Source organism: Cordyceps javanica, chromosome 1 (assembly GCF_051103115.1).
Source record: "Cordyceps javanica chromosome 1, complete sequence".
In the NCBI taxonomy this organism is placed as follows: Eukaryota; Fungi; Ascomycota; class Sordariomycetes; order Hypocreales; family Cordycipitaceae; genus Cordyceps; species Cordyceps javanica.
This window is the reverse complement of record NC_139295.1, coordinates 4,663,743-4,689,454: the sequence shown is the minus strand read 5'-3', so window position 1 is coordinate 4,689,454 and position 25,712 is coordinate 4,663,743. Positions and strand designations below refer to the sequence as shown.

The following is a 25,712-nucleotide window of genomic DNA, read 5'->3' as shown; positions in this document are numbered from 1 at the left end:
CCACCACCACCCACCCAACAGAGCGGCCAAATATTGAACCACTCACTCATTGCGGCATTTCCATTACTCGATTCCATGTATATTTCAGCTCTGGCAAGATAATTCTTCGGAGAGCAATTCCCCGAAAAGAAAAATTGCACTGCTGTTTGTTCCTAACTTGGCCAATTCTAGCCGTCAATCGGCCCTTGTACAAATTCATTCAACTCCCCCATCTCATCCCATAGTCGTTCTTTATTAGCCACACACACACACACACACACACACGCAACAAAACAGCCGTCGTTTGACCATGGCCGAGCGCACGATCCAAGTCGGCCACCTCGACGTGCGCATCACCGCCGAGCCCCTCACCCAGGCCGCCTTTGCGCCCTTTGGCGACGTCGTCGGCAACCCGCGCCCCGGCGTGCTGCCCACGGCCTACGCCCACCACGCGGGCACGCTGCCCGCCAACGCCGAATCCGCGAACCAGGGCTTCGCCATCAAGTACCGCGAGGTCAGCCGTGTCGCCAACCTCTACCGCGACGCGCCCAGCGGCTCCGCCGGCGAGCCCATCATGAGCATGTTTGTGTGCGCCTCGCGCCCGCTCTCGGCGGCATCCTCCTCGTCGTCGCCGTCGTCGTCCCGGAGGCGGCAGCAACAGCAGCAGGCCGAGTTTGTGGTCCGCCACCTCGAGCGCCACCCCTTCACCACGCAGACCTTTTCCCCCGTCGCGTCGTCGGCGTCGCTCTACCTCGTCGTCGTCGCCCCCAGCCTGCCGCCGGGCGACGACGACGCCGACATGCCCGTCGCGCGGCACGGCACGACGCCCGGCCGCGGCCTGCCCAACCTCAAGGAGCTCCGCGCGTTCGTCGGCACGCGCGAGCAGGCCGTGACGTACGGTGCCGGGACCTGGCACGCGCCCATGGTGGTGCTCGGCCCGCCCGGCACCACGCTCGACTTTGTCGTGACCCAGTTTGCCAATGGCGTCGCCATCGAGGACTGCCAGCTGCTCGAGTTTGAGGCCGACGGACGGCCGGAGCCGCAGCTGCGGGTGCAGATTCCTCTTCCCATCACACCCACACGAGAGAAACTATAGAGAAATTTTGGCTCTCTCGACCATAATGATTTCAGCATATAACTGTATATAACAGGAGCAGTCGTGCACATCGCAAATGTCCAACCAAATGCAACTTGTGTATATTAGCCGCCCAACGCTCTACCCTTTAAAAATATTATTTATGTATATGTATATAGACTCAATCATACGTCTCTAGAGAACAAATATGAATAAAAGCCAGCCACTCTCGCATGCAATTCCCGTTCGAGCCAATTCACGATGGTCTCATCAACGATTAGTCATCGGCGGTGTGTCCAAACTCCGCAGGTAAAACGATGCTTCGCTTCTGCCTTTGCCTATAGAGGAACTTGTTGTACGTAGCAACTCCAGATATCCAGCAATCTAGTTTATCTTCTTTCCTCTTCACTCTCGAAACAGCCAGCATGGCCGCCCAACACATGTCAGGGGACCCGCGTAACAAGCTGGAGGACCTGTCCGGGATCGTCATCCAACCCGGCGAGAACCCATACGAGGTCTTTATCAAGGCGTGCAACGACAATCATGTATGTCGTCTTGCTTCATGGCCATCCTGGTCGATGTTCCGCCAGTTTGAATTAATCATGTCCGCATTCATCGAGGCTAACTCATTGTGCGCCATTATATAGTCCGAGATTCAAACTCTTTATGAGACTCATCGTGTAAAGCGCAACGCGCAGCAAAAGGAAAAGTTCCTCTCTGCAGACTTCAAAGAGCTCGTCATTGACCAACATCTCCTACGTCTATCAAACCCATCCATTGAGCCCGGTTTCCAAGACGAGCGCAACTGTCTCGTCTTCTGGGCCAGGCCGCCCGAGCATGTCATTTTGCTCGCAGCCAAGGTGCAGCAGATGCTCCAACAGACAGCACCTGGTAGGAGCTCCGGCCGAAAGTCGCGCGCAGCAATTTCCTCGGTTACTAACAGCTCACGGCTGACAGACATCTGGCTCATGCCACTCTACAGAATGCACCTGACGACCCTCGAGGTCGCCTTCTCCAAGACGCCCGAGGAGATTGCCGCTCTCGCCTCCATCATCCGGCCCGCCGTGCCTGCCATCGTGTCCTACACGCGCAGTCACCGCGCCCGCCTCGTCAAGCCGTTTCTCTCCTATGACCTCTCCGCGTTCGCGCTCTCCTTCCTGCCTGCTTCCGGCGAGGAGCCGCTCTCACGGCCGCCGGCGCCGGTCGACTTGCCAGCGGAGAGCGTCAGGTCGGGCGACGGCTACACGTACCACCACCTCCGCCGGGACGTCTTCGACAAGGTGCAGGCCGCGGGCGTCCAAGTCGGCTCGCGGTACCAGGTTCCTAGCGCGCACATCACCTTGGGCCGCTACCTGACCGAGACCGACCACGACACGCCGGCGAAGCGCCAGCGATGGATCGAGGCCATTGACGAGGTCAACAGGTGGCTCGAGGAGGAAGTTTGGGACAAGCACGGCGCACTGTTTACGGGAGAGTGGGTGGTAGGACAGGAACGTGGACTGGATGCCCGCTGCGGAACCTTGTGGTATGGAGGAGGAAGAACCATACAGCTTGGCGAGGGCTTCTAGTCTCTGTCAGCCAGCCTTTCGCAAGTAGGAACATCGTCACAGCGCATATGCTCCCTCTCCGTCTTTCCACCATAGAATATCAGGCCATCGACGCAAGATTGCGAATCGCAGCTCAGCTCGTACCATATCGAGGCCGTCATCGATCACACGTTTTTGGTAATTTTTTGTATTTTTGTAGCTTCACTCCACGTCAAGCTGCTATTTTCATGACATAGAGAATTTCCTTCATTTTTTGTTATAATTCGTTCCCTATGAACCATCCCTCAATCGAGGACATGAACCACCCTTCGCCAGTTGTTCCATATGCCCAAATGCAAGTCAAGGAAAGCACGGAAAAAGCGTGAGAAACCCCAGTATAAAGTTTTTTTCGGCATTTAGAAAACAAGAGCAGCACCCTTGGTCTTCTTGTCACCACTGTAGAAGAAAATTGCAGGTCAGTATGTTTGGTCCTATTGCACTGCGGACGAGCAGTCTTATCCGGGAGAAGAACGTACCCCAGCTCAAAGTGCTTGCAGCGCTTCAGGGCCAGCTGGCACTTGGTCTTGCACTTGACGCACTCCAGTCTCAGCACAACCTTCTTGGTAGTCTTAGCCTTCTTGTGGAAGACAGGCTTGGTCTGACCACCGTAACCGGACTGCTTGCGGTCATAACGACGCTTTCCCTGGGCGAAAAGCGAGGCCTTACCGGCCTTGTACTGGGTGACCTTGTGCTGGGTGTGCTTGCGGCACTCCTTGCCCTTGCAGTACGTGTTGCGAGTCTTGGGAATGTTGACCTGTTCCAATCGTGTCAGTGTTTCGTCCAATGTGAGTATGTTGTAATCGCGAGCAGTAGATGTGTTCTCGAGTAGAAAATGCAGAGTTCGACAACTCAAATATCGGACGGGCATCGTTCGGGTCGCACGAGACAATCTTTTCCTTGGGGGCTTGTTCAATGTCCTTTTGCTCGGTAATTTATGCGGATCTCCTTGCATGGTCTTCGAATTGATTGCAAAAGTGCCGGTTCAGTCATCGTCATATTACACGCTGGCGCATAGCGAGATGCAGATATCGTGAGTTAACGTGCAGGCCGTGCTCGCGGTTGTCGTACTTCGAGAGGAGAAAGCTTGTCATCATGCGCCCACAGACTGTCCGTCCGATAAAGGAATGTTATTTGTCGTCGAGATCTGCATCAAATACCGCGAGTGCTGGCGGAGGTCGCAGGCACGTACCATCTTGACGACGCTGTGTGGATGTCGTTACGGTTATTTGGTGATGCAAAGTTCCAAGGACGGGGCGAAATTGAGAGGTTTTGGTGATTTCTCGGTTTGTGGGAAACTAGGGTCGGCGCCATACCTCATTGAGCCTGTGGCTAGTACGGCAACGGTGCGCCGCATTTTTCTCGCCAAAGGCTCTGCCCCTCCATCTCACGTGATTTCCCCTGTGGCGCAGAGAAAGCTGCTGGTGGGGCTGCGTGAAGACTACTGAGTAGATCCAGGTGGACAAGTTGGAGTTCGCGATGGACAGTTGACATGCACGGCGCTGTACATAAACATGTTCAAGATTGTGTTTTGTTGTGGCTTAGACTATGGCTGCACGACGCCAGAGAGATATCGGACTGAAAGTCATTTGAGAAAGCCGAAATGCTGTCACCAATGGGCCAGTCATTCTCGCAGAGACTGGGCGCAGCTGACTGAGCTGCTGATATACCAATTCGTACACCTAGCTACACACACTGAAAGTAGGAGGTATTCTGTGTGCGGTCTCTATTTATCATGTTGCCATGTGTTGCAGAATGTGATGTAAGTCAACGCGGTGTGGCTACTCCTGAATAGGTTCATATGGATAGCGACAGCAAGTTCTAAACTAGTGCTGTGCAAAAGATGCCTATTGACGAGACAACCATGCGCGGAAGTGTACTCAAATTAATAATGAAACAAAATCAGATGAAAATGAACAAGAACAAACCGAACTTAGACTCAAGTTGATAGCTATCGCGTGTATTTAAGCTCCCTCATCAGGTTCCGGGTAGTACCTTCAATCACGTGGGGCCGTTGACAGGCCAGCTTCCGCGACAATGCGTGGTGTCCTCTGCTTGGAGGCCCCACGTAAGTCGAGATGCCAACGACACCGATATAGCATCTCCAACACCACACAAAAGACACACGCACCACAGCCACAACCATGGATCCCTACTCCGCCGAGGGTGAATTGATCAACATCCACAACCACTTCCACCAGGGCCAGTACCAGGAAGTGGTCGACTTTGACACATCGTCCTTTTCACCCGAAAACGAGCTGCCTGCCCGCCTCCTGGTCTTGCGCTCCCGCATCGCGCTCGGGCAGGCGCAAGAGGTCCTCGCCGACGTCAAGGGTGCCTCGGAGCCCGAGCTTCAGGCCGTGGCTGCCCTGGCCCAGCAGACGCTAGGCAAGACGGATGCAGCCGTCAGCGCGGTCGAGAAGCTGGCAGCCTCCCACGCCGACAACATCGCCGTGCAGATCGTAGGAGGCACTGTCCTGCAGGCGGCAGGCAAGTCGGAGGAAGCTCTGGCCCTGCTCTCGCAACACCAGGGAAGCCGTAAGTGCAAATTTCCCGCACACCGGATATACGGTGCTCGTTTTTCCTTGGCCAAGTACTAACACTACTTATACAGTCGATGCCGTCGCCCTCATTGCCCAGATCCACCTCCAACAGAACCGAACGGACCTCGCCGTCAAGGAAGTCACAGCCGCTAGGAGATGGGCCCAGGATAGTCTACTTGTCAACCTCGCGGAGTCTTGGGTTGGCCTGCGTGTGGTAAGAGGCAGAAGCCAGGGGAGAATATGCGGAAAACGCTAACTCGGAAATCAGGGTGGTGAGAAGTACCAACAAGCGTTTTACGTGTTTGAAGAGCTTGCTCAGGCCCCGTCCACGTCGTCGATTGGCAGCCTCGTTTCGCAGGCCGTCTGCGAGCTGCACCTGGGCCGTACTGAGGAGGCACAGGCTGCTCTCGAGCAGGCCATCCAAAAAGCCCCCGAGTCAGCCGATGCCATCGCCAACCTGCTGGTACTCAAAGTTGTGGCCGGCGCAAACTCGGACGAGCTCACAGCGTAAGCAACACCCCAATATGATGGCCGACGGAGCTATCAATCGCTAACTGCAATCTAGAAACTTGAAGAAGGTTGCCCCTCAGCACCAGCTGCTCGTCGACCTGGAAGAGAAGAGTGCCGCGTTTGATAAGGCGGCTTCTAAATACTCTGCGAAGGTTGCAGCGTAATAAAATAAATAAAAAATGGATAAATTATAAAAGCAGGAAGGAAGGGATGACCATCATGATGTACGGCGTATCTGGTAGAAGAATGGTTAAGCAACATTTGGCCAAGAGAGGCCCGAGCTTGCCAACTGCTCGAATTAGCTGTTTATAATATACAATAAACCATACGAATGCCACTTCTGCTTGTCACCGGCTGTTTTTTCCCTCTTCTATGGCTTGCGCTAGAACAATACTGCAGAAGCTTCATCGGTGCGCACAGAGCTGGTCTCCGATGCAATGCTTTCCAATTCCTCATCTGGTATCCAGAGCTGCTGTCTGATGCTATCCTAAAGCGTTGCGACTTTAGCAGGTGAGTTGTTCTCGGTAACGTCACTTTTACCCCCCGCAGACACCCTGCATTGCCCAGGTCTCTCCTCGCAGCGAACCACACGTTTGCCCGCATCCGCCCCCCTCTCCAGAACTGCGCTTGGCCTGTCCATCTTGGCCGGCGGCGGCGGCGGCGGCGGCGGCGCATCCAGGCAGCGCGCCAAGCTTTCGCGTGCAAAGTATCGCTGGTATTCGAGAAATGTCGGGCAGTCACTGTCGACGCTGCTATCCAGGGCGTCGAACCCGCGTCGGGGACGTCGCGACGGGGACTCTCTGAGATTGGCGCGCAGTTTGTAGGACGAGGCGTCAGAGCGAAGGGGGCCGCCGCCGTGGCCGCCGCCGTCGTCACCGGCGGACAGCTGCGAGGAGCGGCGCCCGGCGATGGCGGAGGAAGACTCGATCCAGGCGACGATGGACCTGACGCTGCGGCTCGCACCATGGCGGGGGGAAAGGTCCAGACGAGGGGGCAGGCCGGAGCCGCGGCGGCCGAGGTTGTGGGAGAAGCTGCCGGGGATGGCGCGAAGCTCCCGCTTGCGGTCGATGATGCTGTTCGGGGAACTGGTCGCGGAGCTCGCGGCGTGCTCGCCCGGGATCTCGGCGGCCAGCTCCATCTTGAATATGTATTTCCTTGAGTTTTGACAAAAAACGCCCGAACTGCGTTAGCAGGGCAAAACGAAATGGTCAACTGCTGCGCAGGCAAGTCTCGACGCTGAAAAAGTGAGTGACATCTGAGCAGCAGGGACCCGGGAGTCGTGCCAGCAATGAGGAATAAATGAGCCTTCAAAATTTTTTCCGTTTTGCTAAATATGCCTGTAAAAATATCTATAAGTACCTCTCTATCGAAACGGTTTGATTTTGAACTCCAAGCAATCTATGATGGCCCAGACACACAGCCGGATCCATCACGATACATATCCCCAGTGTTGATACTCTCTTGTTGTTTTCTGCACTTCTTTTGTTCAATTTCACTCGCTTTACACTGCCCGTGATTCCCATGAGACAAAAGAAAAATAAAGAAACTCCTCCCATTATTCCGCATTCCTTGTACGAGGCCGCTTTATTTCTTCTTGGCAAACTTGGGGGCGCCAATGTCACTGCCGCGCAGCTTGACGTTGAGGATGCGCTCCATGTTGGCGAGGACCTTTTGGTCGGGGGCGGCGGTGCCGCGCTCAAAGTCGGCGACGATGGTCTGGGTGGTGTTGCACTTGGTGGCGAGGTCCTTCTGTGTCATCTTGGGCTCCATCTTCTGGCGGGCCTGGGAGATGACGTCGCCGACGGTCTTGCCGATGGTGTTGGGCTTGACGATGTCGTCAGAGCGGTCGACCTTTGTAAGGCGCTGGCCTTCACCGGAGCCACCCTGTTGAGAGAGAGCGGGTTAGTACAGAAGGAAGACGGGTTGGAAAGTGTTGTGTTGGATTTGATTTCGAGGAGAGACGCCTTTTCCCCTCAATCGCACAACACCCTTTGCAGTAGACATCCATCGACAATGGACGTTTGGATGATGTCGTGCGGCTGCAACGGTGTCACGCGAGGGCAGGTGGCGGGTTTTTCTCGCCTCGTTCGGGCACAGAACAGAGAGAGAGACGTACCGAGTTGGCGGAAGAGTACTTCTTCTCGGTGCTGATGGCAGTTCCGGATCGCTGAGCGGCGTTGAGGGCAGACTTGCCGCGGACGACAGTCTCGCGAGGGCCGCCAGCGCCGGGTCCACGGACGCGGCTACCGATCTTGGTGGCCGAATCCCAGTCTTCAGACATCGTGATGGTGGTGGTTTTTGGCGGGGTTGAAGTAGTTTGGCGGGGGAAAGGATGGTTCGAGTACTCAAGGTCGGCGTCTGTCGGCTTGAGAAGACGTGGGATGCTTCGTGTTTCGACTTGAAAGGTTGCGAGCGTGAAAAGGATGTACAAGGTAAGATGGGGAGAAGGATGTCGGCTCTTTTCGTAATATATAATCCCAAAGGGTTGACGGGATCAGTGGGGAAAAACCGCAAAGCAAGTGGCCTCTTTGAGTCAACCGGCGGGCTGGCGGGCGGTAAGAAAGGCAGCGCCACTCGGTGGCTATGCCGGGGGGGCAAGCAAGGCCAGTTTGGGGCTCGTTAGGCGGTCTCTTTGCAGTGTGTCCGGCTTTTGAAATCTAGCACCTTCCACGGCGCTATTACGGAGTTAGCCTGGTGACAAAAGCCGCTAATAAGTTCGATGAGATGCATTGGGCAATTTATGTACATCTATTTGGTTGTACATATAGATTAAGTGAGCTTTACAAATAAAATAAACGAGTACAACAATCTGTAAATAAAAATCTGCCGGTAGTAAAATGGTCAGTTCCTTTTTGTCACTGTATCAAGTATATAAGGTATTTACCTAGGTACCTAGGTACACCTCCCTCAGCACTTTAACTCACTGCTAGGCTGACCATGTCGGACCAGACCAGCCACCACCAAAACACCGCTATGACGCCATGGCCGCCGGGCTGGCTCACGGCCCTCCCGTTTGACACACATTTGAGAGTGTCATCAACTTGTTCTATATGCAGTCGCCAACAACACCATGATCCCGATACCCAATGTCTCGATGAACACCCTCGACAGACACGTCTGAGCCATATCTGCAGTCATCGGCACTGTATGGCTGCCGGCAGGCTCTCCCTCTCTCTCTCTTCTTCTCACAGCCACGCACTCTCATACATTTCCCACCCATGGACAGCATTGACGACTCCCCGCTGTCACTGGCCGTGGTACGCTTCGCTGACTATGCCGACCGCTTTCTCCGGAATGGAACCGGTTCAATACCCATATCGGCAGCCTTGATCATTTACTACGGCTTTTTTGGAAGTCGTGGCGACGTTGCCCTCGTTGCCGCCGCCGCCGCCCTCGCGTCGCCCGATACGCTCTGGCAGCAGCTCACCCGTCATGGGCAGTCGGTGCTGGGTGCCGCCCTGATCGCGGCATGCGGCGTGCTATTCGTCCGGTTCGTCGTGCTCACGGCTCCTCTAACCATCTCTGATACCTCGCCGCGATGGGCAGAATCTGCAGGCAGCTTCTTCATCCCCAGCCGCACCACCCACACCCGCTTCTTCCCCGAGAAGCACTCATTTGCATACTCCTACCTCACCGTTGGTATACCCGTCGGCTTGCGTACACGTGTCAATGGCATCCTATCTGTCGACATGCCGTCCGAGAGCCCGTCCCGCGGCTGGTGGGCGTGGCTGTTGTCGCCCCTCTACGAGGTCGATGGCGCCAACTACCTGGCTCGCGGTTCGGACAAGGGCGGCTTGCGTGGGAAGCTCAATCGCTTCCTCCGCAGTCAGTCGGTCGACCCAAGCGACTACCCTCACGCTTTTTTGGTCACGGCTCCCAAGTTTCTCGGATACAGCTTCAACCCCGTGTCGTTTTGGTATCTCTACTCTCCCGACAAGGTCCTTTCCGCCATGATTCTCGAGGTTAACAACACTTTTGATGAGCGGCGCCCGTACCTGGTTTTTCGTGACTTTGACCAAGAGGCAAAACGGATTCAATCGACCGATCCCGCATGTCCCACAGACAGACCTGCTTCTAGAATCTCGGCGGCTTTTGAAAAGGATTTCCACGTGTCACCTTTCAACTCCCGCAAAGGCTCCTACTCTGTACTCGCCAAGGATCCTCTCGGTCCCGGGATGGCGACCTTTCGTGGCTTGGACGTCACCATCAACTTAAAGTCCTCAAAGGGACATGCAAAGCTCGTCGCCCGCCTCGTCAACCAAAACGACGCCATCAACGTGGCCGAGATGACTGTCCTGCGCAAGGTTCTCTTCGTCTGCCAGTGGTTCTGGATTGGCTTCGCCACCTTCCCCCGCATCGTCAAGGAGGCCGCTGTGCTCTTCTTCCGTCGCAGTCTGCACGTCTGGCTCCGTCCCGAGCCGCTCCCGCAGAGCCTCGGCCGGCTCGCCACCCCGACAGAGCGCCGTCTCGAGGCCGTCTTCCGAGATTACCTACGCCACCGCGTTGAGGAGTCATCTGAAGCGCTCTGCGTCCGCTACATCTCCAGCGGCCTCTCTCCAGCGGCGTCTGCCACCGACGAAGGCGGCGCCGGAGACGTCTTCACCTCGAAAACGCTGACAGGCACGCCATCCGCCTGCGACGTTGAGATTCGCGTGCTCACGCCCGTCTTTTACCTCCGTTTCGTCCACTACGCGCACGACTTTGAGGGCCTCTTCAATGAGCTGGCTGAGAGCTGCACCGTGGCCGTGGACCGGCCCGACTTGCTGCCACGCATCTTCCTGAAAGGGGCCGCGCCGCCGCTGCGCACCTCTAATCTCCCCGAGTACATTGCGTTCAGGCTGATTCAGGCCCTCCGCCGCACGCCGGAACCTATTCGGCGACCCAAGACGTTGAATTCGGCGGGGTTGAGCGCGGGCCCGCAAACGTCATCGTCAGGCAGGCCCGTCGATATTCGCGACTTTCGTATCTCACCCATGGACGCGTTCGTGCTTGAGCACGGCAGCGAGAGTGTCAAGAAAACATACCGATCCGACGTGCTGCGCCTGTTCCTGGCGGACCGGTTTTTTCTGAACAGCTTGGAAATGATGTCGGCCGTGGAGCTCCTATGGCACGCCGGTCTCGCGTACGCCTTCGTCTCAGTCTTCTACCGTCCATAGCCTAAAATGTCTTCCCAAGCACGGCTCCCAGATATCGAGCCCCTAAAATTACTTGCCCGTAAAGGGTATACACAGAGTCACATACTATGTCATCGGAAACATGAATGTTGCATTTTACGTCAATTTTATGTAATATGGTACATCAAGCCGTAGTATCGATTTTGCAACCTCAAAGCAGTCGACTTTTCCATCACAGATTACCACCCCCGTGATAGATGGAGTTGATCAGTCCCGGGTTCTTCTCGGAAACGCCAGAAGCTGCAGGTGTTATGGATAAGAGTAATAAATAATAATAATAATAGAGCAAACCGCCGATTCCAAAAGATGACGAGGCAAGGAAAGAAAACAGGAGACTGGAGATCCTGCTGCGTTACCTGGCATACGGGTGGAAACCTCTGTTGCCACCACGGCCACCACCGCGGTAGCTACCGCCTCCGCCACCGCGACCTGGGTTCTTAGGTCCCGTGGGTGCGTTGGCTGGAGGAGCGTCGTGGCCGCCGCGGCCATAGCCGCCCGGTTGGGGGTCGTCATACATGCCCTCCCAAGACGTCGCATTGCCACCTTGCTGACCTCCACCCATGCCGCCGTAGCCTCCTTGACCGCCGCCAAATCCACCACGGCCACCACGGCGACCACCACCAGGACCTTGCGGCGGTTGCTGTTGGAACTGGTCAAAGTTGTTGTTCTCAAAGCCGCCTTGGGAGCCACCACCTCCAGCTCCCTGGCTTGTGGGGCTAGCGCTGCCTTGCTGTTGCTGTTGCTGCTGTTGTTGCATCATCTGTTGCTGCATCATCTGTTGCATCTGTTGCATCATTTGGGGGTTCATATTGTTCATCATGTTGGCGCCACCCTGACCGCCGCCGCCGCGTCCCATCATCTGCTGCATCTGCTGCATTTGCATCATGTTTTGCCACATGGCAGGGTTCATGTTCATGTTGCGGTTCATCAGGTGCGACTGCATCATGTTGAAGTAGTTTTGCATGCGCTGGAAGTACTGCGCCATAACTTGAGGGGTCATGCCGCTATTGCCCATCTGCTGCATCCCTTGTCCTTGATCATTTTCCTTCTTGAATTTACCGCGCTTCGCTGCCTCCTCTTCTTCACGTAGGTTGCCGCGGGGCTGCGCACGCTTCACTTCAATAGGCTTGCCGTGAATCTCGAGAGGAATGTTGATGCACGCGTCGACGCCGGCTTCACTTTCAAAAGTGACGAACCCGAAACCTCTTGGTCGTCCAGTATCCTTATCCATCATTAGCGTGGCATCAATGACACGGCCAAACTGAGCGAAAAAGTCCCTAAACTCTTGGTCTGTCGTGTCTTGGCTGACACCACCGACAAAAATCTTGCTCGTCTTCTCTTGCTCATCACGAGGAATCGCCCGTTTGGGATCAATCTGGATAATTGTTTAGGGTTGGTAAAAATGATGTAGGTTGTGGTCACGCTTACGATCTTGCCATCGAGATAATGCTCCTTGACCATGACAATGTTGACAGTCTTGGCGTCCTTGAATGTCAAAAAACCAAATCCTCTGGATCTCCCCGTGTTGCTGTCGCGCATGACAGTGCATTCAACAACCTCGCCGAATTGGGAAAAATAATCTCGCAGGGATTCTGAATCATGCATGTTAGTGGCGGCTCTCGTCCAATCGAAAACCTAAGCGCGACTTACGGTCTGTGGTTTCCCAATTCAGTCCACCAATAAACATTTTGCTACATTACGCATATTAGTAAAGCTTTATGTAGATAAGTTATGACGGTTGGCCATATTGACAACGCAAAGCAATTGGTGGTCCAGTAAGTCATGGCGAACAGTCCGAGTCAGGCCCAAAATTCGGCGCGCAGCAGTGAGTACCAAGGGGTGCAGGTGGCCAGCATGCCAACTTCAATGTAGCATTGGAGATGATGCAAAGTGGCAACGTGGGTGATAGGAATAGTTGTGTCGTTGGTAGCGATGCTTATGAAGGAAGGGCATAGAACGATTTTTTGCAGTATGGCATGCCGGCATTTTCATACGCAAGGCTGCAGCTGGACGTCGATATGTGCCGACCATTGATAGCGTAGACGATGTAGACGATGTAGACGACGTAGACGAGTAAGGAGACACAAGAGCCTCACGGCTCGTAGCACGACCATCAAATTGAAGCAAAAGGCCCTCAGATCAGATATAGTCGAAAATTCCTCTTCTTTTCTTGTCTGTTTCTGAGCTGTTCTTTCGACTTCTGCTATCGTTGGCTGTCTGCTTGTCTGTCTTTTTCTAGGCTCATATGAAACTGGAGCGCTACTCGCCGTAGTCTGGTTACAGTCTCTTGGAGCTGCAAGCTATTCTCTTCGGACTGTATCAGATGTCTGCGTCTGAGAGCTATGGAAGGCACGAATGTCCTATGCTGTCTATGCCGAAACGGCAAAGTCTTTGAATCGTCCACGAAGCCCAGGCTTCGCTTTGAAGCAGGATAGACTTTGATTCCTTCCATTGTCGACGCATGTGTAACAGCAATCACAGCAAGAACCTGCGTGGCTATGCTGGCTATATCAAGCTCATCGTAGTGCACAAAGGTCCAATTCGACTGCACTGACCTCTTGAGTCTCATCATGACATGCTAACCAGGACTTGAAGATGAATGGCAGAAGCCACCTCGACCACCACACTTTGCGACCTACTAACTTGGCTGGGGACGGGGGAAGAGCACAGTGGGTTGACTGCATAGCAACCGCAGAATTTGAATGTGAAAGGATTACGGCGGTAGTGTTAGACTTACCCATCATCTTTGGCACTTGCCTTGTGCACCGTGCCCAGCGGGGGCACTGACGATTCTTGTTGCTCTTCCGGTTCGGGGGCAGCATAGCTATTGGATGCGGGAGCACCACCACCGCCACCGAGGTTGAAATCGACATCGTCGTCATCATCGTCATCGCCTTCGTCCATGGCGTGGCCACCTTGATTGTTTGCTGATTCGGCCGCTGCAGGCTGCGCTGTCGGTGCGCTGGGGGCTGCAGGCTCAGCAGGTTTGGGTGGCTCTGGGCCAGAAGCCCCCTTGGGGGCGTCGCCATCCTCATAGCTGCGGCAATGTCAGTGATTGCGAGGATGATAGACATAGGATGCCGCGAATGGCGAAAATCAACATACAGGTCGGCAAAGAGATCCTCCTCAAAATTCTCTGGTTCAGCCATGTTATTGTTGAGAGAGTAGCTGGGGTCGAATCTGGAAACAAATTAAGAAGACCAAGACAGAAGATGCTGTATTGACTATTGAAAAGAGGCAGCTAAGACCAGTTCCCCAAGCTCGATGCCAGAATATCCGGTTGTGAAGGCCAGAATGAACGCGGAGTGAAAACTGGGGGGGCTTTTACCTCTGAAGAGGGAGGAAACGAAAGGTGCCGGGGACATGCACAGTGGAGAGAGAATGACTAAGCCACCTTGGTGTTGCACCTGGGTCTCGAGAATTGAGGCGCTACAGCCAAGTCGAGGTTTGTGCCTACAGGACGTTGGAGGCGCTGTACAAGAGCTGGAGCCGCCCTGTAGGTGGGACCGGTGCTAGCGCGCCACTGTGACGCAGGCGGTATCTCAACTGAGTTACTTGGCACGCTGCATCCCAAGGCACCTCCCTCGCCTAACCACTGGTGCAGCAAGCATCTGGTCCATCTCCCAAGCCGTCTATTGATTCACAGGATGAGGCGCCAGCCGAATCGCCTGGAATCGTATTCTTGAAATATGTGGCCATCTTCAGGGAGCGGCAAGAAGCCTGCCAATTCAGTAAGTGACTGTTCTTTTGCGCCCTCCCCGCGTCTGGAAGCTCGTTTGTTCATCCAGCTGACAACCCCGCTGTCGCAGGAAATGGTTCAAGTTGGTACGTCCGCTGCCAAAAATGCTTGATCGATTGCCCTATGTCTGCTACAGCTGGGTTTCTACGACTGCATGTTTGCTGACAGAACTGCTGGTTTACGTTCAGATCGATCAGAGTATGCTCTACCGCCCCGCTAGCTGCCCGCCTCTTGAAACTGCTCGGCTGACTTGCTGACAGCTCCTCATCACCATTCTGGCGACCACAGCTCGAACGAAATGCTTCCAGACGAAGTGTCACGGCTCCGGCCGCTCGCGACCCTAATGCTGTCATTGGAGCGGCCTATTCGCATGCCGACATGCTGAAGCTCGACGCTCTGTACGTATTCTGCCGCGCTGCCGCGAGACCAGCCCATAACGACAGCCAATTTCTGACAGCCAGCACAGCAATGTCTCCAATTCCTCGCGACCTAAAACACCTCCGTCGACTTCGTCTTCAAGGACGCGCCCCGCCGACGCCTCTCCCCCTCAGCGGAACAACGTTGGTAGCAAGTCACCACCATTTAAGAGCTACATCAACTTCCTCTCCAACACGAACGACGACTGGAATGCCGAAGAAGATGAGATGGGATATGACGATGATGACGGGGACGACTTTGGATTGCCCAGTCTCTCCAATATGAAGCGACGAAGCCGGAAGATGGCAGCTCAACAACAAAGCAGTTCGGTACTGCCGACAAACTCCTTAGGCCATTCATTCGGAGGCTATGGACGACATCCGTCTGACAGCGCAGATATTGCCGTCGAAAGACCCGTGTCCTCATATCCTATGCCCCGCAAGAGTGAGGGCAAGATACTCAGGCCGCAATATAAAGACATTCTCAAAGGTGTGCTGGCACCTACAATATCTAGAGCTCAGAGGAACTAATCAACAAGAGCAGATCCCGCCAACGCCCTGCACCTAATAAGCTACCCCTCGGTCCCCAGCAACGCCACACCGAAAGAGGCGGATGGTATCAACTCTCGCATTACTCGAATAAACAAGTTCAAACGACTGCTCCAGGCAACTTCACTCTCGCTACCTGACCTGAGGGCACTGGCCTGGTCAGGAGTGCCTGAAGAGGTTCGCGCCATGACATGGCAGCTCTTGCTCAGCTATCTGCCAACGAATAGCGAACGTCGAGTTGCAACACTTGAACGGAAGCGAAAGGAATATTTAGACGGAGTTAAACAGGCTTTCGAGCGAGTTGGGACAACAAGCACGGCAGGAAAGGCGCGTGGTCTCGACGAGGCCATCTGGCACCAAATCAGCATCGATGTGCCCCGTACGAACCCACACATTGAACTATACAGCTACGAGGCGACGCAACGTTCTCTAGAACGGATATTGTACGTCTGGGCTGTACGGCATCCCGCGAGCGGATACGTCCAGGGTATTAATGACCTTGTAACACCGTTCTGGCAGACCTTCCTAGGTCTTTACATTGCCGATCCCGATGTAGACTCTGGCATGGACCCAGGACAGTTGCCACGGCCGGTGCTGGACGCTGTGGAGGCGGATTCGTACTGGTGCTTGGCCAAGCTTCTGGATGGTATCCAGGATAACTACATTGTTGCGCAACCAGGCATTCAGCGTCAAGTAACAGCTTTGCGCGATCTCACTGCCAGGATAGACTCGACATTGTCCAAACATCTCGAAAAGGAAGGCGTGGAGTTTATCCAATTTAGCTTCAGATGGATGAACTGTCTTCTGATGAGAGAAATCAGTGTCAAGAACACGATTCGAATGTGGGACACGTATCTAGTACGTTTTGACTGTTTCTATCGCCCCCAGTCCTCCCTGGATTGTTCTGTTTGACTAACAAAGATTCTGCAGGCGGAAGAACAAGGCTTTTCCGAGTTCCACCTATATGTTTGTGCGGCACTCCTGGTCAAGTGGTCCGATAAGCTTGTCAAGATGGACTTTCAGGAGATCATGATGTTCCTCCAAAGTCTGCCCACTAAGGACTGGACGGAAAAGGACATTGAGCTGCTCCTTAGCGAAGCTTTCATCTGGCAGAGTCTATACAAGGGATCAGCCGCCCACCTCAAGGGCGGGCCGACCAAGCCACTACTGTCGGACCTGCAGCTTTAGGCGATTGTCCGATCTTGACGCCGGGGCAGCGATATAACTTTGATATAAGTTGGGATATAAACAAAAGCGGCACTGAACACTAAAACTGGACACAATCTTGCATGGGAGGAATGGTGTCTTTCGAGTTGTAGAGGAAGTAGAGCATGAGCCATCAATCATAATGACATGTATGAAAATTAATTAGCAAAAGAATGAAGCATGCATTCAAATTTGCGAGTGTATTCAAGCAGCTGAATAGCATTGGACGTCATTAGTATCAAGCCCGGGACATTTGCGACACAAGATGTCTTCCCATGCCATCCCGCTCTGGCTTCAAAATGTAATTTGTTACTGTACAAGAGCTACCTCCCTGACTTGTATGCGGCGCGCAAGAATATCTCAAAACAACAATGGATAATACATAGTATTTAACGATGAAAACGCCGCATTTACAGAACTCCAAACCGTCAAGTATTAGCATCATCTTTCATTCCTCTCGCCCGTCTCCCATCTACTTTTTCTTGGTTGTTTGAGCGCTAGCCGCCCTAATTGGCCAAATCGGCGACATACCCGAGCGTATCGCGTTTCTCGTCGCAGACGCGCGCCCACTCGAGGAGCAGCCTCCAGACGTAGAGGCGCATGTCCTCTCTGCGGAGCGCCTTTTCCGCCCACGCCTTGCCCTCCTCGGCAATGTACCGCGCGGCCGCGTCGCCCGGCCCCGCGCCGCCGTCGGCGAAGAACTCGAGCGCGGGGTACAGGTCCTGCAGCGTGTTGTCGAGGGGCACAAAGTGCACCCACGGGGTCAGGCGGTCGTCGTGCCACTCGGCGTAGACGCTCGCCTTGAGGGGGAGGCTCGTGGACAGCAGGAAGCCGCGGAAGCGCGCGCTGAAGGAGTTGCCGTCGACGTCGGGCAGGAACTTGTACTCGTACTGGTGCTTCATGTCGACGGACGCCGTCGGGCGCATGAAGCGCCGCAAAAAGTCGCACCCGTCCGGCCAGCAGATGGACGTGAAGCCGGCGTCGGCGAAGCGCGAGAGCCAGCTCCCCAGCTTCTTCTCGGCGCGGTGATGGCTGGGGTACAGGCCCAGCGGCGGGAGGTCAAAGGCCAGAGCGCGCTCGCCGGTCTCCTCAACACGGGAGACGGTCGTGCCGTTGAGCATCTCGACGAGACGATGGCGCTGCAGGTGGTACCAGTTGTTGTCGTGGGCGCGACCGCCGGAGTCGACGCCACGCCACACCAGACCGTCGCGCTTCTTGTCCCAATCCGGCCCGTGGGTGTCACCGCCGGAATATCGTAGTTCGTCGGTGAGGTACATGGCTCCGGGGATGACAATCTCGTTATTCAGGGGCAGCTTGCAACCCCCAAACAGGGGGATGAGCTCCTCGGTCGTCGAAATGCTGATGGGCTCGACAAAGGACCCGTGCAGCTGCCGCAGATGAGGCTGCTCGCACGGATCGATCGCCGCAGTCCAATTCTGCACGTAGCCCTTGAACGAGTACTCGGGTCTCCAATTCTCAGGGACCTCTGCGGCCGGGGTGTAGTCCCGAATCGCGGGGACGCCGTGCGCAGGGCTCCCTGGCACACAAGCTTTCACGGCCAAGTCCCAGTACGCATTGTCGCCGTTGAGCCAGCGAGGCTCGTACAGCTGGGGGTTGGAGTCGTCGATGTGCTTGAGGCCGGTGTAGTTGGTCGTCACTTGCGCGACAGGGTGTATCTTGCGCCGTTGCGATTCTTCCCGGACAAGCGCGCCGATCTGCTCGTGTGGTACAATGATCCGGGACTCGTCCATCATGTTGACGGGCATGTCGACATCAGGCATGTGCTCGGCAAACTCCTCGACCAACTTGGACCAGAGCTGAAGCCAAGGGACGCGATCTTCTCGCAGGCCTTGCATGATGACTTTACCATTGCGCACTTTGGTGACAAACTCGCCGGCGGCCGCTCGCGCAGCCAGGGTCGCAGCGTCGAGCCCCCAGAACGGACGGAGGTCCTTGTATATTCTGTCAAAGTATTCCTCGACTATGATGGCATCGGCGGCGACCGCAGCCTCGACCCATTTGTCGAAACCTGGTGGTGGATGTCGCCCGCGAAGCTCTCGATAGCGTGCGGCGCTCGTCTGGAGATCGTGCGTGCGTTTCGTTTCCAGGATGCGCTCATGTTCGTCTCGGGCGTCAATCATGAGCTTCCTTATGGGGTGCATGGGGTCGTATGCTATGGAAAGCCGCTTTCTTCCCTGCTCCCACATTCGTGAATCGTGCCATAGCGTGTACCCGGCATAGCAAAACCCTATGGCGACCAGTATTGCGACGAAGCGAAGACGTAGGCGGGCCGGGTAAGCATTTGGATTCATGAGCTGCCCCAGGATCGCCATCTCAGCGGGACGGCCTGTACATGTAGGCCACGACGCTGTTGTAAGCTACTCTTGGTTGCAAACGGTTACGAAGTCAACTTTGATGAAAAGAAAAAGGGGCAGTCGGGGATTCCTCAGCCCTACAGATCAAAATACAGGTGGGTGTAGATGACAGGAGTGGAAGAAGTTGAACGCCACCAACAAGGGAAAAGTTTCCTGTGGCACATTGCAATTAAGACGACCCATGCCCATACGCCAAGATTTGCATATCACCGGTGGCACTCGGAACTGTGGGTAGATTGAGTTTTAGGGGTTGCGCGTACTATTAGAACGAGATCAAGTTTGAGTACAGATTGATGGGGTTGAACTCTATTTGCTTGACCATGACTAGGACACATTGACGGAAAACATGCTAGAAAGCAACAAGGGGAAACTGCATTGCTCATGACGGTTGATGATTCGCTTCTGTAACAGCCCTAGGAGTTGCGCAATTTGTTTGCTTGGCAACCGGTGTACTTACGTGGGCCGCTGGAGCCCAATGTACGGACGGAACCACAAATCTGACCGTCTAAAGAAACAGACTTCATTAGTAGCAAGAAATATAACGCTACGAAAAAGGGACCGATCAGGGGACAAAGAAAAGCGCGTGGGTTGGCACTAGCCATCAACGGCTGTCTGGTACTACTGTGATGTTGTGTTGCGTGACGGAAGACGTCTGATAACTATGAACATTGTTTTCTTTTTTCAGGACAACGGGTAAAGATCCTTGGAATATTCGGGTGATTTAGGAGGAAACGCTCCAGTGGTAAATACACGTGGGTGGTGAGTACTTTTGTATTCCTGTGGCGTATTGCTTTCTTGTCATGACCTCATCACTAGTTTTTTTTTAGTAAATTAGTTGTGGAATAGGAAGGTAATTAAGCATAACCCGCGCATAATGAACTGCCTATCTACACCGGAAACGAAAACAAAAAAAAAAGCTGCACATTCATAGACTCCACGATGATGGTGTATGATCAACGAGGGGATACTCCCAGGTCATTTTCAAAAAGGACAGCAACCAGCAACTTGTAGGCAATATAATAGGTGGCGATCGGATGCCGGGAATAAAAGGCCGACATTCCTCGCGTCTGAGCGTAAAAAACGGGACAGCATCCCCAACTATTCCCATCCAGCGCGCCATTGTACTTGCTTCACGGCCTCTCCGCCCCGGAGAGTGGTGCATTCAGAGTTACAAGTTTGCCAATAGAACTGCCACTGGTATGGCTTTCCTGGGTGCCAAGTGGTTTGAGTGGTTTCATCTGCGCATAAAACGCTTCGTCGTTTCCACGTGTTGCTGACTACAAATACAGTAGAGAGACACTACCAACGAGGCTCAAGCTACTACTTGCTAGTTAAGACAAGGGGCTCCGCTGCTAATAAGCAAACCAGGCCTTCGATAGCTTGCTTGCCTGCTTTCTAGCGTTCCTAATAAGCGCAAAAAACCACGTTCAAGGGCATGATCAATGCGTACTGGAAACAACGGTCCATCTTGTTCAAGAACCGTCAAAGTTCATTGTCGTTCACGTAGCCACTGTACTAGGGTATCGGGATGAAACACAATGACAGGTGGCGTGCCCTGTTACGCTGTGACTCTGAAAAGCGCCTCCGGAAGCAAGCCCAATGCCCCAGATTAGGATGCTCAGGGGTAATAAGCCCCCAAAGCCTGAATAGCTCCCGACGGCTCGTGTCGGAAGCCGCGCCAGCCCCTGCCCAAGAGTCGATTCGCTACACTCTGAACCGTAGAATGAATAGGAAACCCGACTGAATTTTTTCACTCACGCTGCTTCGAGTCAGTGGACCATGCGTCGCCCTGGGTTGCGCGAGGTGACGCGCAATGTCGCTCATGTTAGTCGTGCACGAGGGTCGCTAGCTAGCATCGCATCTGGCCGCTTTCATTGCAGCAAGGGCTCGACAGTAATAGCACCCAAGTCTTTTTTCCCCGAGTTATGGCGCCTTATTGCCGTTATCTGATTCTGTTCGACATGGTCGCGATGGTGGCTGTGTTTAGCCCATGCCAGCCACCACCAAACCCAGGTAGGAGGTGTTTTTCAACACATGTGTAGCGTTCTTAAGTTGGGGTCTATCAGGATAGCTTGTGCGCATGCAACATGTGGAGTACGGAAGATGAGCCTGCAAGCTGCCGAAGATTCATGTTAATGTACAACACTAGTTCTTGTCTAGTACTCCGTACATGGTACTCTACTGTGACTCGTTCGGGGCACTGACGTTTCCAACAGGTATGCCTTTTAGCTGTGTGCCATCTTGAGCGCCATCTGCATCACTATCTATTCGACCTGCGCGTAACGCATCCGTACGTTGCGAGACTGGTGCCAGCCAAGACCACAACGGCGAGAGAGAAGAGGAGGAATAAAGCAAAGAGATTGAAGTACCAAGACTCGGCGCCACTAATACTTTACTGAGACATTTCAATAAGAAACTTCATAATGCCTCTCTGGAGGCCCACAACCGCTGCACTCCCATGATCCTCGCCCGGGAAGTGGCATGTCCAAATTTTGTCCACGCTCGGGCAAGCTTCCAAGCGGGCCACCAGTGCCGCCGCACTCTCCCTCATCTCTTTGCCTTCTGCGATACCTTTCCGTTTCTGAAACGACTCGTCGCTCTCGCCCGGTCTCCTCTCGAGCTCATCCTCGGAAACGCCCCACGTAATCAGCAGCGACGGCGCCGGGCTGGCGGGATGCGCGCGACGATGGAGCTGTGCCTCTTGGTTCTTGACCAGGGCGTGGTCGCTCCACCATATGGCCGGGCTCGCGGCAATGTAAAAGCCAAAGAGGCTCGGCCGGGTGAAGAGCGTGTGCAGAGAAAAGATGCCGCCGTACGAGTGGCCAAAGAGAGCTTTCCGTCCGTCGTGAAGCGGCAGGTGCGGAAACAGCGTTTCCTGCACATATGTCATGACATGGTCCTGAATAAAGTCCAGAAACTTGTCGGCATCACCAAACTGCAAGTCCGTCCTCGGTTTCCCATCTCGGCCAAGGGGCATGACATACTGGCCGTCGGGCGTGGGCGGGGTGAGATCAGGGCCCCTCCGGAAGTCGTAGACGTAGTTGGACCTGGGATAGCCTACGGCCACAACCACATTTCTCACGTTGTCGGTAAACTCTAGCCGCCGGGTAATGTCTACCGCTGTGTAGAAGAAGACATTGCCGTCCACGAGATACCTGGAGCGGCGGGCAGCCAGACCGGTTAGGCGCGTGGCGTCTTGAAGGTAGAAGAGTAGGAGAGTATGTCACTTACAGCGTGGACACTGGCCCAGTGTCATTTTGTGGCCGCACGCGATCCTCGCTCCAGCACAAAGGCCAAGCGATCTGCACAAGAAAGTCGCCTCTCTCCGTCTGCGCGATATACTCGCTCGAATTCTGGAGATATCCTTGCCGCACGGCCGTCACCTCTGGCGCCATGGCTGGGGGGAGGATGTGGCCTATATGGAGGATGTTGAGGCTGTTGAGAGAGAGAGAGAGAGAGCCCGCGACCTCGCCAGTTCTTCTGCAGAAGATGTATTCTTTTGGACAGAAGTCTCGTCTGGCCGAGCGAGTCCGATGTCGCCAGAATTGATCTTTTTTGGCAAGGATTTCTGGGCTGGGCTGAACTCGCTCACTCCACTGCCTGTGGATCTTGGGTCCAGCCATGAGGTGGCTTATCAATCTTATCAGATGAAGATGTCAAACAATCATCATGGCGCAAACTGGTTATAGATGGGCATATATTCGGCGCAGTGAGAAAAATGCAGATCGCTAGCAACTTGTATGCCGGAATAATCTGACTTTCCCTCACTCTGTATCATGCCGTTTGATCCAGCCAACGTTTTCGCTCCTCTTCCTATACTGAGTGTGTAGATACGGCCGTCATCATCGAAATTGCATCCGCGTCTTTTTAAGTCAGGTCGTGACATCCCCGCCATATTCAATATTCGTTGGCGTCGTGTTGATAGGGGAAGACTTGTAGTGAGAGATGGCCAGTGGATGAGCCCCAACAAAGCCATACAGGAGTGGGTGATATGGTGTTTACATGCATCAATTTTTTTTCAAGAAAAAAACAAATTGCAAGTTTTCACTACAACTTTGGTTTTGAATATATCAGTTCCAACTCTCGTCTATGATTAATTTATCTAGAAATTAGGACCAGGCTATCGAAACATCTGCCAATCCAAGCAAAAGACATTGCCATCGCAACAAGCTTTTTGAATCTTAATTACCGCAGACCTATTAAAAGCGCGACTGACTGTTTATTATAGAACAGAATAGCTTAGTTCAACTATTCTCAATGCCATTACTTGGACTCTTGAAATGCCGCCAACCAACTCTCGCCCAGCCTTTCCGTAGCTTCCATGCTTACCTCACCCGGCTAAACCTCGCGGGCAGCCACGGCCTTTCAGCCAATCACAGGACCGCCAATACCAAACCATGAGACCCCATTTTATTACAATCCCAGCGCATCTTTTGGCCTCAGTCCGCACAACCGGGGCCAAGCTCTCTCTCTCTCTCTCTCTCCAGACTTTCCCACCCTCTGGCTTTCAGCGTCGGCCTGCCATCTCGTCCTATCTTCTCGTCTCTTCGGCATTCAATTGTTTGGAAGACGATTTTCAGGCAGTATTTTTCTCCTACGGAGATCTCCATCTCCCGCCTTCGTCTCCCTCCACGTTTCCGTCCGCCGCCCCCGTCCTGGTCATTTTTCGCGCTCGTCCCGCCATCCACCACCACACAATGCTCGCCTCTACCCGCTCGGCGGCCGCCATGGCCCTGCGAGGTACGTTCGAAACGACGAGAAGATGCCCTCTCGGTCGTCGATTTTGTCTTGTAAATTTTGGGGTGTCGCTAACGCCAAAAATTCCTGCAGCTAAACCCACCACTACTGCCATGATTCCCTTCCGGGCCGCCGCCGCGCTTTCCACCAGCTCGAAACGAGACGCCACCTCACTGACATCGCACAGCGGTGCCGGTGGCCTCGCCAAGGTCCGAAAGGAAGTTCCCATCGGCAGCGATGAGGGCACCAAGGGTGTCATCCAATATGCTCTGTACGTTGGACCACAAATGCCTAGGCGCGCTGCACAACGGCTTGCTACCCACCACGGCCGATGTCCTTTCAATTGGCCTCGCCACCCGTTGCGGGGGTGATTACCTTGGTTGAAACGTTGCTAACCGATTCCAACCACACGACACAGGACCTCTCTCGATGTCATTGCCAACTGGGCTCGCCAGTCCTCACTCTGGCCTATGACCTTTGGCCTCGCCTGCTGCGCCGTCGAGATGATGCACCTCTCCACCCCTCGCTACGATCAAGATCGACTCGGCATTATTTTCCGTGCCTCTCCTCGCCAGTCCGACGTCATGATTGTCGCTGGTACCCTCACCAACAAGATGGCCCCCGCCCTGCGCCAGGTCTACGACCAGATGCCCGACCCTCGCTGGGTCGTTTCCATGGGCAGCTGCGCCAACGGTGGCGGCTACTACCACTACAGCTACTCGGTCGTCCGCGGCTGCGACCGTATCGTCCCTGTCGACATTTACGTCCCAGGCTGCCCGCCCACCTCGGAGGCCCTCATGTACGGCATCTTCCAGCTCCAGCGCAAGATGCGCAACACCAAAATCACCCGCATGTGGTACCGCAGGTAAACTGTGGGGGAAGAGGCTTTGCGCCAATTTCAAACAAAACCTACGAAAAAAAAAACAACAACATATGACCATAGAATCCTGGGAGACTGAGCGCATTGCAAGGGTATAGATGCAGATTTCTCGAGTGTATGGGGAGTGCTCCGAGTGCGTGCCCCTGCGCTACTTACACTGCCGAGTAAGATGTGGCGTTTGCTTCCAACACTGGATGGTCAGGCAGAGGGGCAACCTGTGTATTTAGAATCTTTTTTTGCCTGTGCCAACATGGAGGAAGCGGCGGCCACGGGCTGAAAAAAAGGATTTTTCTTTGCATTTGTTTTATTTCGTATTCCCTTTGTACAGGTGGCAGGGAGATTCGGCTTCTTTTGGGTTTCTGTCTTTTTATTTTTGTTTTTGGCTGCTACTCAACCCTTTTTATTTTATTTTCCCTGGCAGAGAATTTAGCAGAAGAGACAGCGGCCCTGCCCTCCAAAATATCACTGTACAATTCCAAGAAGAGAAAAAAAAACATGCTGCGGGGGATCCTTTCCGGCTTCACTGGGCACATTTATGACGCGTGCATTCGCCATGTTCGTGCCCCCCTCCCTTTCTTTGCTCACAATGATCAAAAAAATGAGACCAGCAGCCACAGTCATTGATCTCCAGTACAAGGGCAAGCAAGGTTGTTCTTTTTTTTTTCGAATTGCCGAGAAAAGAGAGCTTAGCAGGGAAAGGGGGGGCAACACAGGTCTTATTAAGGTCAAGTACGGTGGTAGCTGTATATATGTATATACCAATGCAATGGAAGAATGCGATTCGAAACCAAAATCAAAGCACAAAACCAAAAGAAAAGAAAACATACACACACACACACATTAACAACAGAGCTTCATCAAGACCAATGAATGCAGACAACGAAAAAACGCAAATGTGCACTCTGACCGCGCCAACTTAACAAGACACCACCAGGAGAGTGTTTTT

General features: G+C 54.0%; 12 protein-coding genes across 12 annotated transcripts; 6 read left to right on the top strand and 6 right to left on the bottom strand.

The window, feature by feature from the left end:
• Window positions 1-289: 289 nt before the first annotated feature.
• V2A60_001413 (uncharacterized protein) lies at window positions 290-1,075 on the top strand (the record flags this gene model as incomplete). Its single annotated transcript, XM_083252774.1, has 1 exon — window positions 290-1,075. One exon carries the CDS (start codon window positions 290-292, stop codon window positions 1,073-1,075), a length of 786 nt encoding a protein of 261 aa, XP_083108900.1.
• Window positions 1,076-1,479: 404 nt separating this feature from the next.
• Window positions 1,480-2,622, top strand: V2A60_001412 (uncharacterized protein; the record flags this gene model as incomplete). The annotated part of the gene is made up of 3 exons (XM_083252773.1): window positions 1,480-1,599; window positions 1,702-1,945; window positions 2,012-2,622. 3 exons carry the CDS (start codon window positions 1,480-1,482, stop codon window positions 2,620-2,622), a joined length of 975 nt encoding a protein of 324 aa, XP_083108899.1.
• Window positions 2,623-2,996: 374 nt separating this feature from the next.
• V2A60_001411 (60S ribosomal protein eL42) lies at window positions 2,997-3,832 on the bottom strand (the record flags this gene model as incomplete). The annotated part of the gene is made up of 3 exons (XM_083252772.1): window positions 2,997-3,036; window positions 3,117-3,394; window positions 3,830-3,832. The coding sequence occupies 3 exons, from the start codon at window positions 3,830-3,832 to the stop codon at window positions 2,997-2,999; spliced, it is 321 nt and encodes a 106-aa protein (XP_083108898.1).
• Window positions 3,833-4,781: 949 nt separating this feature from the next.
• On the top strand, window positions 4,782-5,854 carry V2A60_001410 (coatomer subunit epsilon; the record flags this gene model as incomplete). Its single annotated transcript, XM_083252771.1, has 4 exons — window positions 4,782-5,175; window positions 5,252-5,394; window positions 5,449-5,687; window positions 5,746-5,854. 4 exons carry the CDS (start codon window positions 4,782-4,784, stop codon window positions 5,852-5,854), a joined length of 885 nt encoding a protein of 294 aa, XP_083108897.1.
• Window positions 5,855-6,072: 218 nt separating this feature from the next.
• V2A60_001409 (uncharacterized protein) lies at window positions 6,073-6,828 on the bottom strand (the record flags this gene model as incomplete). The annotated part of the gene is made up of 2 exons (XM_083252770.1): window positions 6,073-6,177; window positions 6,277-6,828. The coding sequence occupies 2 exons, from the start codon at window positions 6,826-6,828 to the stop codon at window positions 6,073-6,075; spliced, it is 657 nt and encodes a 218-aa protein (XP_083108896.1).
• A 446-nt stretch (window positions 6,829-7,274) lies between these two features.
• V2A60_001408 (multiprotein-bridging factor 1) lies at window positions 7,275-7,971 on the bottom strand (the record flags this gene model as incomplete). The annotated part of the gene is made up of 2 exons (XM_083252769.1): window positions 7,275-7,574; window positions 7,807-7,971. The coding sequence occupies 2 exons, from the start codon at window positions 7,969-7,971 to the stop codon at window positions 7,275-7,277; spliced, it is 465 nt and encodes a 154-aa protein (XP_083108895.1).
• Window positions 7,972-8,908: 937 nt separating this feature from the next.
• V2A60_001407 (uncharacterized protein) lies at window positions 8,909-10,846 on the top strand (the record flags this gene model as incomplete). Its single annotated transcript, XM_083252768.1, has 1 exon — window positions 8,909-10,846. The coding sequence occupies one exon, from the start codon at window positions 8,909-8,911 to the stop codon at window positions 10,844-10,846; it is 1,938 nt and encodes a 645-aa protein (XP_083108894.1).
• A 370-nt stretch (window positions 10,847-11,216) lies between these two features.
• V2A60_001406 (RNA-binding protein) lies at window positions 11,217-14,013 on the bottom strand (the record flags this gene model as incomplete). Its single annotated transcript, XM_083252767.1, has 5 exons — window positions 11,217-12,239; window positions 12,293-12,456; window positions 12,515-12,555; window positions 13,602-13,901; window positions 13,970-14,013. The coding sequence occupies 5 exons, from the start codon at window positions 14,011-14,013 to the stop codon at window positions 11,217-11,219; spliced, it is 1,572 nt and encodes a 523-aa protein (XP_083108893.1).
• Window positions 14,014-14,553: 540 nt separating this feature from the next.
• Window positions 14,554-16,756, top strand: V2A60_001405 (GTPase-activating protein GYP1; the record flags this gene model as incomplete). The annotated part of the gene is made up of 7 exons (XM_083252766.1): window positions 14,554-14,595; window positions 14,674-14,689; window positions 14,792-14,801; window positions 14,864-15,001; window positions 15,070-15,509; window positions 15,564-16,426; window positions 16,499-16,756. The coding sequence occupies 7 exons, from the start codon at window positions 14,554-14,556 to the stop codon at window positions 16,754-16,756; spliced, it is 1,767 nt and encodes a 588-aa protein (XP_083108892.1).
• Window positions 16,757-17,280: 524 nt separating this feature from the next.
• On the bottom strand, window positions 17,281-19,107 carry V2A60_001404 (uncharacterized protein; the record flags this gene model as incomplete). Its single annotated transcript, XM_083252765.1, has 1 exon — window positions 17,281-19,107. The coding sequence occupies one exon, from the start codon at window positions 19,105-19,107 to the stop codon at window positions 17,281-17,283; it is 1,827 nt and encodes a 608-aa protein (XP_083108891.1).
• A 2,434-nt stretch (window positions 19,108-21,541) lies between these two features.
• On the bottom strand, window positions 21,542-22,544 carry V2A60_001403 (Alpha/Beta hydrolase protein; the record flags this gene model as incomplete). Its single annotated transcript, XM_083252764.1, has 2 exons — window positions 21,542-22,304; window positions 22,381-22,544. 2 exons carry the CDS (start codon window positions 22,542-22,544, stop codon window positions 21,542-21,544), a joined length of 927 nt encoding a protein of 308 aa, XP_083108890.1.
• A 1,302-nt stretch (window positions 22,545-23,846) lies between these two features.
• On the top strand, window positions 23,847-24,755 carry V2A60_001402 (NuoB/complex I 20 kDa subunit family protein; the record flags this gene model as incomplete). The annotated part of the gene is made up of 3 exons (XM_083252763.1): window positions 23,847-23,889; window positions 23,980-24,157; window positions 24,305-24,755. 3 exons carry the CDS (start codon window positions 23,847-23,849, stop codon window positions 24,753-24,755), a joined length of 672 nt encoding a protein of 223 aa, XP_083108889.1.
• Between the last annotated feature and the right edge of the window lie 957 nt (window positions 24,756-25,712).